General features: G+C 36.0%; 1 protein-coding gene across 1 annotated transcript in view; it reads right to left on the bottom strand.

Annotated features, from left to right (window-relative positions):
- The window catches only part of LRP1B (LDL receptor related protein 1B), a 632,825-nt gene that overhangs the window by 178,644 nt on the left and 441,330 nt on the right, over positions 1-12,851 (bottom strand). The window contains exons 22-25 of the mRNA XM_053947419.1: positions 10,963-11,163; positions 9,231-9,476; positions 3,080-3,277; positions 2,203-2,407 (exon numbers count right to left, since the gene is read on the bottom strand). Coding sequence (XP_053803394.1) covers positions 2,203-2,407; positions 3,080-3,277; positions 9,231-9,476; positions 10,963-11,163 — 850 coding nt within the window. The remainder of the gene's footprint in view (positions 1-2,202; positions 2,408-3,079; positions 3,278-9,230; positions 9,477-10,962; positions 11,164-12,851) is intronic.

Genomic DNA, 12,851 nt, shown 5'->3' on the forward strand with positions numbered 1-12,851 from the left:
AACAGTTGGAAAAAAGGTTCAATCATTTACATACTTTAAATGAAAGGATTAAACATAGATCAATTTTTGTCTCTATATAAATTCCTTAGGGTAATGTGGAGGCAATATTTCATTATTAGTTAGAGCCATCATGAAAATAAAGAACTTTTTTAAAAAAAAAAAAAAAAGGTTTAGTAGCATTCCCTTTTCCATGTCCATTTATACAGTGGCAGCTTGCCTTGTCTTCCCTCTATAATTAGAAACCCAGCTCATTAACAGAAATTATAATGAGAGCCTTTGAAAGCAACCCAAGGATAAGAAGGATGGGGAGGGGAAGAAAGGTGATTTGAGGTAGCAGGGATCAAGGAACAGGCTAAACAAGAGATTTTCAGCTACTCTTAAGAGTGTTCTAATGAAGACCTGTGGATTTTGGTATGTCACTAATGAATTTTATACAGATTAAACAAAGAAAGCTTCAAAGATGGGTTTTATTGTTGTCTCTCTCAGTTTTGTACCATCTCTAATGTTTTTCTAATAAAGAGAACTTTCATTTTTATAACCAAAGAAGTGTCTTGTTAAATAACAGAAGCAGCATCACCAAGAAGACAGAAATAAACTCTTAACTGTTCTTAGATTACTGCATCTTCAACAACACACAGACTTATCAAAGGAAAATCATACTTTTGATAGGAAAACTTGTGGTTAGTTGTAAAAAGTTAATTGCAAAGAGCCAGACTGCAACAACACTTCTGACAAGTATTTCCCACTAAAAGACCTTCAACCTTAGCAGCCAGGGAGGTTCCCAGGGGACGTGTTTATCTGCAGATGTTTATTTTGCACACATCTGTATGAGTGTGGACTGAGAACACCTGCTCAGCCCCACTGCAGGCTGGAGTGCAGCTCTGCCTCCACTAGGACACAGGATTTGTGCACTCCTAACACAACCCTTTTCCTTGAATCACCAGTGTTTATTCATATTTATTTGTGAAAGGATTGAGGATTTATTCCTGTCTATGTTTAAAGATTTTTTTTCTTTCCTGACTTCTAACATAATGTAGCACCAATTGCTTCTAGCTCTTCAAAAGGCAGATTAAGCCTTCAGTTTCAAGAAGAGTGGTGATTTGATTTTTTTCCCATCCCAACCATTTAATTTGAGCAACTTCTCTGCCAATTTTTCTGCCAACAGGATGCCTCTTTTAAAAGATTTTTATAGATAAGCAATCCACTCTGTAAATAAGCTTTCTAACAGCTCAGTTGAGTGGGCAAAAGCCTTAATCACTAAGGCATGTACATCCTGAGTCACACTTTAGATCCCAGAATTTGGGACCTTTATCAATCTTTGTTTTTTCATTCACAGCTTTGCTTCCGAGAGAAATTTTCAGTGAAGACACATAACATACTGCAGCAAATTCCTATACAAAATTAAGTATCATGACTTTGAAAACAGGTCAGTTGTGTTCTATTTGGCCACATTTAATTTGTGGTTGGTGGCTTGTCACTTTTGTTGTGTTTTTCTGAATGTTTTTGTTTGTTTCAGATTTTGTCCCCTCTCTGAAAGAGCAATAATTTTGAAAAGAGGATGGAGCTATTGAATATACATAATATTCTTGTTTACAGCATACCCCTAATGAATAGGTAGAAAAAATACTGACAGGAACTGGCAAGCATTATCTCCACTTTAGAGATGAAAACCAAACACAAAAGGCGGCATTTACCTCACTCAGCCATTAGACTTCCAGTAACAGCTATACTGTATTTTTATAGTCCCACCAAAAAAAACCCGAAACAAACCCCCCCCCCCAAAAAAAAAACAACAACAACAAAAAATCCCCAAACAAATACAAAAAGTCAAAACAAAAAAACCCAAAACTGGTCTCTAAGTGAGAAGAATCACCTAAATCACACAGAAATGTTAGACCAAACATTCCAGTTATCATCCACATTGAAAAAAAAAGAAATGAAACAACAACGTGGCAAGGTAAGTAATTTGCCAACAAAAAGATCCCTGTGTCCTCTGACCTACAGTTTTTTAATTCTTTTCACTTAGAAAAAGCACACTAATAATGGACACTTTATCATTCCAAATAGACTTTCAAGAACTATCAAAGAGAAGTTAAAAGCTATAACTCACAACAAATAAGGAAATGAAACAAATATCACATTTAAACATTTTTAAAATACTTTGCAACAAGGAAAAATAGTGCTTTTGTAATTTATAATTACCCATATCTGGGATCCAAAGCAATAGCCCTTGGGTGCTCCATAGCTCCAGCTATTAACGTTGTCCTCAAAGTGCCATCGAGTTTTGCTACTTCAATTTGGTCCAAATTGCTGTCTATCCAGTAAATGTTTCCTGCTATCCAATCCACAGTCAGACCTTCAGGAGTGGCCAGGCCATGCTGCACCACAACCTCAATGGCACTAACACCTTGCAGAAAAAAGAAAAAAAATAAGAAACCAGAAAATAAAAGAGAGCAAAAGAGATTCTTAAAGAGCTGATGTAGAGACTGGCAGAATGAACATGGACATACAAGTTCATCAGATGTTCTTAAAGTGAATTCTGGTGTATATGGGGTTTGCCTTTTAGATGAAAGCACTGGAACATACACTTCAACAAAGAACATTTTGTAGCATCTCTTTTGCATATATCATGAGATTATATTGAGTTATAGACCATCATTATGTCACCAGAGCAAAGAAAAAGTCTTTCTGAATGCTATAAAATTTTGAAGCAGAATCTTTCACCTAGTGACAGGAGCTAATTTATCAGACATCCAATAAATTCTTACAATTTTTTAATAAGGTGAAGATAAACTGAAAAAAAAAATCAATATTGCATTCATTGAACCAGGGAGAAACACCAGTTCTTTGCATTTGCCATTTTCTTCCCCTTAGAGCAAACTGCAAAAGGAAACTTTGATAACAAAAGTCTTTTATCTGCCCGGAAATGAGGAACAACCTTGATATAGCCCTTGTGAAAGGCAGGATGCCATCATAAAATCTGTTTCTGTGAATGGCAGCTCAGTTACGACTGACCAGGTCTCACACCCTGTAGCTGCAGGTGTTCTAACTGTTAAAGAAATAAAGATTCAAGCCATACCTCCAGTATCAGAGAGCTTGCCTCTGTAAATTTTGTCCTCCACCACATCTGTCCAGTACAGTAAACTCTGACTGAAATGAAAATCCAGGGCTATTGTGTTTCTTAAACCAGGAACTAAGAGGCTGTAGTCACGCTTGTGAAGATCAATTTTTCTGATCTCGTGTCGAATAGAAAAAATTATGAAAGCCTCAAATGGATCTGGAAGACGAAGATTAAACATTTCAAAGCCATAATAAAAAAGATATTGCTACAAATTGATATAAATGACAAGTGGAAGGTGAACAACAGAATACTTTATCAGGAGAAAGAGATGATTAAAACAATTCATCTTTTGATAAGGAGTCTTTCAATTATTTTTTCAGTCCAACAGACTTCTTAATTCTCCCTTCTAGCATTATCTTTGATCCCAACTAGAGATATTAGACATTAAATTTGGGAATATCAGACTCAACTGTTGAACTGTATTTTGTAGCTCTAGCATTATGAGCCCAGAATTAGAGCTTTAAAAAGTCACATTATCAAATTTAAAATCTGCTTCTCAAAAGGTTCAGAAAAATGAAACCATTAAAATAGACATTGTTTCAAAAGCCAATCAGCTGAAACCGTGTACTAATACATAAAGTACCTTTTGAATATACAGTGTACCTTGTGTTTTCAATTGAAGTGCACAAAAAACCCTCATGCCAAACTAACAAGGAAGAAAATGAACATTTGATGTCATGTCATCACAACTCCAGCTGCCAATGACTTTCTCCTTCCTTTGTTAATGAATTAATGCTACATGATTTGTGCCAGTGAGTTGATATCAAAGTGCATAAAAATATCTGTAAACATGATAAGCATTGGCCAACCATACTATGAAACTGATCTTTTTATTATTATTCTTACATAGATTGGGAAAGCTTTTTCAAGCAAGTAGCTGTGTTAATAAAACAAACAAGGAAGACTAAAATTGATTCTATAAACTGTTGAATCAACTCAGTATATCCACTTTGATATTTTTTCACAGCAAGCCTTTTCTGTGGGGAAGCAGTTCCCCTCACAAGGTTCTGAGTTCCTTCTCCTCGAGTGAAACACAGATTATACTGGGACATTTGCTTTCAGTACAATTAAACTTATTTATGTAAAAGATTATTGGCAATTTATGGCAATAGGCAATATTTCTGCTTCTCAAGGCTCCTGAGAGTCTCTGAAAATACCCAGTTTATCTCTTCTCATTCACTTCATCACTTCCTCCAGCTCCCTCTTCTCCTGATGCCCATTGCACACACACATTAAATTATCTGTGATGATTTAGGTTAAACAAGCACCTCAGCAGAGCTGTGTTTCTGCTCTTGAAGCACTTGTCCACAGCCTGCTTTGAACTTTCCAAATGACCCTCCTATCTGTTAAAGCAATGAATGACTTTCTGCAAAGCAAATTTTTTCAAAGCTCTGCAGTGGTTAAATAATTTAGTGCAGAACAGGATCACTGACATTAGGAGCTGTTTCACAAGCACCAGTTATCTGAACTTGAGACACACTTTAATGGCACTTTCCAAATTCTGATAAATCGGCATCTGTTATGCAGGAATTTACTGATCTATGGGTTTTTTTGGCAGTTCCAACGCATGGGAACACAAGTCATAATCCTCACTAGCAGCTTTTTTTTTTTTTTTTTTTTGTATTTCTTAGTAATTAACACCACAATGGGAGAAAAAGAAACCTAATAGATCTGTGCTATGTTAGATTTTTTTTTAATTCAAAGTAGAAGAGGTACTGTTTAAGATAAATAACCTACAGTGCAAATTATGTTTATGGAAAGGATTAAAGTTCAATGGGATCTTGACAGGAATTACAATTGAAATAAACACAACAAAACCCTAAGCTTGGCTGACAACAGCCTGCAAAACTGTATCCTCCTCTGAGCACAGCTCTTGAAGAGTGTGAATCAGTACAGAAACACAGGAGGAAATGAGCAGGTGTTCCAAGAGGTCTAGAAATCATGGCCTGCGAGGGAAGAATGAACAATCTGGAACTGCTTAGTCTAAAAAAAATGGAATAAGAAGAAGCACATAAAATTCCTTTAAGTCATAAAAGGCTTATGAATTGAAAACAGGAAAAATCCTGTTTTCTGTATAAATAACAAGTAGGGCAAGGATTAAAGGCTTAAACTGGACCAGGAAGACTCAAAGACCAGAAAAAACAAAAGTCTTCAGGCGAGTGAGTCAACAAAACGTTTCACCCCTGGGAAACTTGGAGTGTAGCACTGAAGGTGTCCTGAAGGTCTTGGAAAGCAGATAAACAGCCACAGCATTAGCTGGGCTTTGATCTTCCTTCCAGCCTGATCATTCAATGGCTCTATAAAACCAGCTACATTACAGGGAATTGGGACTTTCAGGCTCAATCAAATAAATTTTAAAAAAGTATGCTTCTATCACCTGATAACCCCAAAATTTTATGTTATATTCCTGATTAATCTTCTAGAAATTGAGAGCAAAAACTTTTTATTATGCAAATTGATTAAAAGAATTTCTGTAAATCAATACAATGGTTATTGTATTGATTCTTGTATTGATTATTGTATTGATTTACATTCTTTAAAACTTTCAGGAAAACTAACTGTTATCAATTTGTTGAGAAAAATCATACATTTCTGCACTCCATGATTTCATAAATGCCTCAATTATTTTTATCACAAAGGTTAGGATATAAAACATATGAGGCAAACAAAGTATAAGCTACATGAAAAACTGTAAAAAAAAAAAAAAAAGTCTCTGGTAGAATAAAACTGCCCACACAGTGCCATCAAAAAAAAACTCTATTAAGAATAATGCCTCACATTTTTCAGTGGGTTAAATTTAAAATTCTTTCTTAGAAAAATTTCTGATTGTACCTAATTGTTTGATTGAAGCTCACTGTAACAATAACAGCTCAGCAAACAATCTACACTGTGCTTTTATGAAAATTACCTCAAAGAAAAACACTAACTTGATAAAGATTCTGAAAAGAAACCTTAATTAAAAGCTTGACTAAGCTCAGAGAGGATTGGACTATTCCCCTCTCCATTTTAATTTTGTTATAGTTTCCAGATACCTTTAAATACTAAGTTTCAAACCAGCCAAGACAGATCAAACAGACAGACACTTCATCCTCTATTTAAAAAGAAATAAATAAATGTATATATGTATATATAATAAATATTATTATTGCATTATTATTACATATAATATTATATAATATATGTATAATAAATATATATATGTATATTATATATATACATATATATATACACACACACACACACACATATATATATATATATATAAAGTGATATAACAGTTTCCACTGCTTAGGAAAGGCTGACAATCAATTTCAAACTAAGTGTTTCTGAGCTCATCTAACATTTATTACACCAAAGTCTGAAAGATTGAATATAAACATGAAATTTAAATATTTTTTAAGAACAGTTGTTTTTTTTTCCTGAATGCTTATTATCATTTAAAAGAGCAAGTGCAATATATCAGCACAACTTACTTTGAAATGTGTTTTAAGAGAAACCAGGAACACGAGTATGAAAACATATAATTTGTATTGACTTTCCATCTGAATAATGGAACTCTGTAACACACTCTTAGTTCAATCAATACAAATTTAAATCTAAAGGAAACATTTAAAGTTTGGGAAGTCAGTAATGTCACAATGCCAGAACAGCAACAAGCAAACGAGATGAAAACAAGAGACATGGAAAATACAGAAACTCTGGAGGAGAAAAAAGACAACATTTAAAACCCTCAAGAAATAACAGCATAAGCAGAACTAAGAAACTAAGATACAACAGAGGAAACTAAGTAAAGCTTGGAAAAAGAAACTGGGAAGAGAAGAACTGCTCAATTCAAGCATTTTAGTTTTAGATACTTATTAATCTGTAACTCATTATATTTCACTGGCAATTCATTAGATTTCTCTGACAAACACACTTTTTAATACCGAAATGCAATCAGGAAAAAAAGTTAGAATCACCTAATTCCTGCATTCTCAGCACTCATATTCCCCTTCTAATGGGCTCACAAATAAACCATTTTTACCATATTCTGAAAATGTGTTGCATACTAACTTTACATGTTATTGCTGTGTGCTTGTGAAATTTTTCTAATACATAGGAAAATGCTATTTCAGATAGAGGAAAAAAAAGGGTAAAGGGCAATGTTCTCATTTTCTTCTAAGTAATTTATTTTTTCTTCTGGAAAACAGATTACAAGTTACTATTCTAATAAAATACACACGTGGTTCAAGGCAGCTTAAATCACTATGGCTATTCTAAGAATTACTTCATAACAACTGAAATTGTTGAAATGGTAGTTTGGCATTTGGGGGACAGCTTGCCTTCATAAGGTCACTTTGAACTTTATTTGTAATAGTGTAATATAAAAGTTTTTTCTTCATTCTAAGTTCATTCAAGATCTCCTGCTCAGAGACTTAGATGATGGGGACATTTTGAGTTTCACAGATCCACAAAAGAAACTAAAATTATTCTCACTTTCCTAAAATGCCCTTCACACAGTCAGCAACTGAAGTGTCACAGGATCTGTCCTCCAGAGAACTTCCCATGCCTTTTGAATTAAATAAACTGAAAAGAGCCAAGATGATTTGTGCCTCTAAAAGCACATGCCATATTTAATATGGAATAGTTTTGTCACAGCTTTGATGGCATTAGGGTAGCATCATTACAGCTTGTAAAGAAAAGGATCATTTTTCTTTATATCAGCTGACATCACAGGTCTCAGATCATATATTTAGTATTACATTCTTTGGAAAAATCTGGAGAAATCAATTTGTAACTTCAGATTCTCACCAACACCAGTAAACATTAAGCAGAAATATCCCATGGGCTTAAGAAACCCAAGAAGCTGTAGTCTCACTTTTCTTATTTTATACCACAAGTGAGTATACTTCACTTTTTTCCCCATTTAGTTTCCAAATTTTAGTCATTTCTACCTGATTTAGTTTAAAGTTTGTTTCAAGTTTTCCTCATATGAGCTACTAACACTGTCTTAATTTCCTTTAATCCTCTCCTTTCTCTAACCAAATAAGAATGAACTTTTTTTCAGTTACTGGAATTGTCCACAATATAGCAAATCAGATTGATCAAAAATCATTGGGAACCAGACCAAAACACTGACAGAATGCAAGAACTTTAACAGCAATCACTGCAGAGTAAGAGTAAATAAAGCCTATACTAATCATATTTACTGAACTGCTAAATATCCAAGTAAGCAAAAGAGAATGTGGAAGATATTTCTGTTCAGAGTTGCTAAAACTCTATGAAAGAATAGAGAAAATATAGAATAAAATTATCAAAGAATCCTGAATCAAAGTAAACCGAATTATTAACATCTAGAAAGCAAACTCAAGACTATTTTTAAGTCCCTACCAGGGAGGTAAAGTTGTGATAACAGTTTATATTGCACATGCATGTTTCTGTTTTACACACAACACTGCACCTGAAAAACACACTCCTAACATAGTTTCCAAATGATGCCTCAGTACTTATTGAGAGTGACCAATGAGGGGAATACATTCCCCTCTCCTGTTTTGGCTCATGTTGGTTTTCACCTCGATTAATGAGCTAAGCAGGCTCTTAACTGCTGTCAAAAAACAAGTGCCAGAATGTCTAAGGGGAAAAAACATCTTAAATATTGAATACTAACAAGCAGCATATTCAAAATTAACCTTCTGAACCCTCAACCAATACTGATCAATACCATGATTGATCCATTTCTTAAAAATACATAGTAAATTCCCCATATAGAATGCAAAATTGTGTTGATACATATATGCCCATGCATATTAACTGTACATGAAAAACTGTATACAACTTCAACCAGTTTCAGAATTATATCATATTAATATTCCTAGAAACATCTGGTATTAGCATTCTTAGATTAGCAACAGCCTAATATTTCAATATCCCTTTGTACATCAAGAATAGGGACAGTTTTAATCCTTAATTTAATCCTTAGATTGCAATCAACCCCACATTTGGACAATCCCAGCCTGTATTTCATATATTAAAAAAAAAAAAAAAAAAAAAAGTGAAAGAAGCTCTCAGTAAATTGCTATCACAGCTATTAACATCCTGAATATTGAATATGCACCGAATTTCAACTTACCAGTACTCACACAACTCTCTCCATCCTTACTGAGCTTCCAGCCTTCATAACATGAGCACTTGACAGTATTTTTATGCTGTTCACAAACTTGGCTACACTTGAGGTGCTTGGTGCAGTAATCCATAATCTCACAAGTTTTGTTGTCTGTAGTAAGATTGAATCCTGCAGGGCAGGAGCACACAATTCTTCCTCCAGGAACCACAGAACACTGATGGCTACATCCACCATTGTTAAGTGAACATTCGTCTGAAATAACATGGAAAAACAATAATTAATGGCTGCAAAAGCTGTCAGGTTGTATATAGCAAAGTCAACTAAAACACCTACAAAAGCCTCCAAGGTGGGTAAGCAAAAATTTATATTGCTAAAACAAATTTCTATACTTGTTTATGAAGTTATCTGATGTGCAACCATTCATCTGGTAGCTTTACTGAACATTTCAAGGTTTTAGCCTAGCTCCATGTTCAAGTGGTGATCCCCAGGAGTCAGCGTTGGGATTGACACTGTTGAACACCTTTATCAGTGACATGGACAGTGGGATTGAGGGCACCCTCAGCAAGTTTCTGATCAGACAGAGCTGTGTGAGTGATTCAGCAGGGAAAAGATGCCATCCAGAAGGACCTTGCCAGGCTTGAAAGGTGGGGCCTGTGCCCCCTGAATGTTGATGTTCAACAAGGCCAAATACCAGGACCTGCACTGAGTCAGGGCTATCACAAGCACAAATACAGGCTGGGAAAATAATGGATTGAGAGCAGCCCTGAGGGGGAGGAAGTGGAGGTGTTAGTGGACAAGAAGCACAACATGACCTGGAAATGTGAGCCTGCAGCCCAGAAAGCCAAATGTGTCTTGGACTGCATCAAATAAAGCTGTACCTCAAAAGAAGCAGATTCTTCCCCTCTGTTCTTGTGAGAGGACTGAATCCCACCTGAAGGACTGAATCCAGCTCTGGGGCCCCCAACATGGGGAGGATGGGGACATTTTGGAACAAGCACAGGGAAAGCCATGAAAATGCTCTGAGGGCTGGAGCAGCTCTGCTCTGTAAACAGGCTGAGAGCTGGGAGTGTTCAGCCTGGAGAAGAGAAGGCTCCAGGGAGACCTTAGAGTCCTTTCCAGGGTTTAAAGGGACTCCAAGAGAGCTGGAGAGGGACTTTGGACAAGGGCCTGCAGTGACAGGACAAGGAGGAGTGGTTTCAAACTGACAGAGGACAAGTTAGATTTGTCATTGGGAAGAAATTTTTGACTTTGAGAGTGCTGAGGCTCTGGCACAGGGTGCCCAGAGAAGCTGTGGCTGCCCCATCCCTGGAAGTGTCCAAGGCCAGGTTGAAAGGGGCTTGGAGTAAGCTGGTCTAACAGAAGTATCCCTGCCTGAGCAGGAGGTTGGAACAAGATGACATTTAAGGTGCCTTCCAAGCCAAACCATTCTATGGTGTGAACTCAAGCTTCTGTAGTTGGAGAGAACTGCAAATGAGCTGAAGTCCTTTCCTACACATCGATGGCCTTTAAATTGTTTACCTCCAGCAATGTTTTAATGGGCTTGAAAACAAAAGACTTGTCTCCTTTGCCTTATTTGAAGAAAGCTAAAACTTCAAGCATAAACTCAGTATGACAAACTAAACTAAAATTCTCACAGAGGCTCCAGTGCTAAAATTTCAGTATGAGAACCTTTTTCCCAATAGGAGGCATCACAACAGACAGCATCATGAGCAATCAGAAAAAGGTGTCTAAAAAGTACCACAAAGATCGCCTTCATCAGATCCATCAGGACAATCTCTTCTCCCATTGCAGAGCTTCTCAGGCTGTAGGCAGATGGAGGTATCATTAGCACAAGGGTATTTTGGTGGTCCACACAAATAGCCCTCGCAATTATCCTCATCAGACTGATCCTCACAATCAATATCGCCATCACATAGCCACGCTTTGCTAATGCATCTCCCTTGGGGAAAAGAGACAATAAACACAGGAAATCAGACTGGAAGCAAACTTTAGGAGGGAAAAAAAAAAAAAAACCTTCAAAACAATGTACAGATTTCTCTTTTTTCATTATTATTCTTTTCTATTAATACTTTTTTCCACTTTGATGAGCAGAAAGAAACCAACTTGCACTTACACTCTGAAGCATCGTTCACAGCACTTTTGACAATCTAATTTTCCAAACAACACCAGCCCTACTTATTTGTGTGCTGCACAAAAGTGCATACAAGCAGAACAGAACCTCAATATCTGTTAAATACACCAAATGATACTAAAATTTTCTAATTATTTTTAATTTTTGCTTTTCTTCATCTCTCTTATCTTCTACTGCAACAGCCCTCTATGGAAGCAATGTTTCAATGTATGACTTTTAATTAGCATGGGTTTGCAAAGCAAAATCTTTCTAGAAATAGACACAACCCATTCCCCAGTGATGTCAGATAAATGATCAGCTTTTAGGCAACATAACTACAGCAGACAAAATTTCTTAAATTACTTCAGTTTTGTCAAATCAGTGTTCAGATTATGTCTCGAAAGGGAGAAAAGGAATTTGTGATGACCATCAATGTTAGAGAGGCAAGATAACCTCTTGATTAGAAAAAGGGTTTTAATCTTTAAAATCATGGAGGTATTAAATTAGAATCAACAAAAGGAGGGATTTAAATGAAAAGAGACAAGACTGTGAATGCTGACAGTTACAGGTGTGTGTGTGTGCTCCTGTCCCAATCTATTCTTCTACTCGCTACCTACAGCCAGGAGGGTTTAGCTGTAAATTTTGATAACACCAAGCCTGAACAGAAATGTTATGTACTTTAGTTTCCAACTAATAGACAGAGAACAGATAGAACCACAGGTAATGAAGCTGATCTAGAAATATTTTCTTTTCCCCCCCATGAATTAATTATGTAGAGAAAAATTCAATTGGAATGGGAAGGAAGATCCTGGGAATGTTTAATTCCATTAACAGCAATTCTGGTGGATGCCCAGGCACTGACTGGCAAAGCCTGAGACTTCTAAGTTCAAACCTACTCAGCATGAACTGACACAACTTTCTGCCCACTCTTCCCAGCTTATACAATGTCAGATTTCAGTTTTCTTAAAAGAACACATTTGTTGAAGATTGGTTTAATGCACTTGGTTTGACATTTTAGTCTTTCATGCAAAAAAAAAAAAAAGCTCATGTCCTCATAGAAAGTCAAGGGGATAAAAGACAGTGAAACAAGAAGAATGAAAAAAACCCCCGTGATTCTGCAGCACTCATGAGGAAAATGACAGACTGTTTTCACTTTTGGTGAAGAAAAGCAAGAAGTGAAACTTCAGGATCATACTACACTGAATGTGAGGTTTAAACAAGAGAACATCATTTTGCCAGTGCAAAATCAGCTTGAAAACAAACAGGGAGGGGTGGCAATTAGAATGAAAAGCTTGCACCATTTTCTTTAGTGGCCAAAGTCCCAAATATGAAAAGACAGAACTGCACAGACACGAGGAAACAAAATTGTATGCATGATACGTATGCAGCTTATCATTGCATGCAGTCACAAGTGTTTCAAAAAAGTGTCCCTATTCTTTATTATCCTGAATGATCATTGATTTTATATATTACTATAACACAGCAGTAGAATGCAAGCTAATGGAAAATACCAACAT

Source organism: Vidua chalybeata, chromosome 7 (assembly GCF_026979565.1).
Source record: "Vidua chalybeata isolate OUT-0048 chromosome 7, bVidCha1 merged haplotype, whole genome shotgun sequence".
Lineage (NCBI taxonomy): Eukaryota > Metazoa > Chordata > Aves > Passeriformes > Viduidae > Vidua > Vidua chalybeata.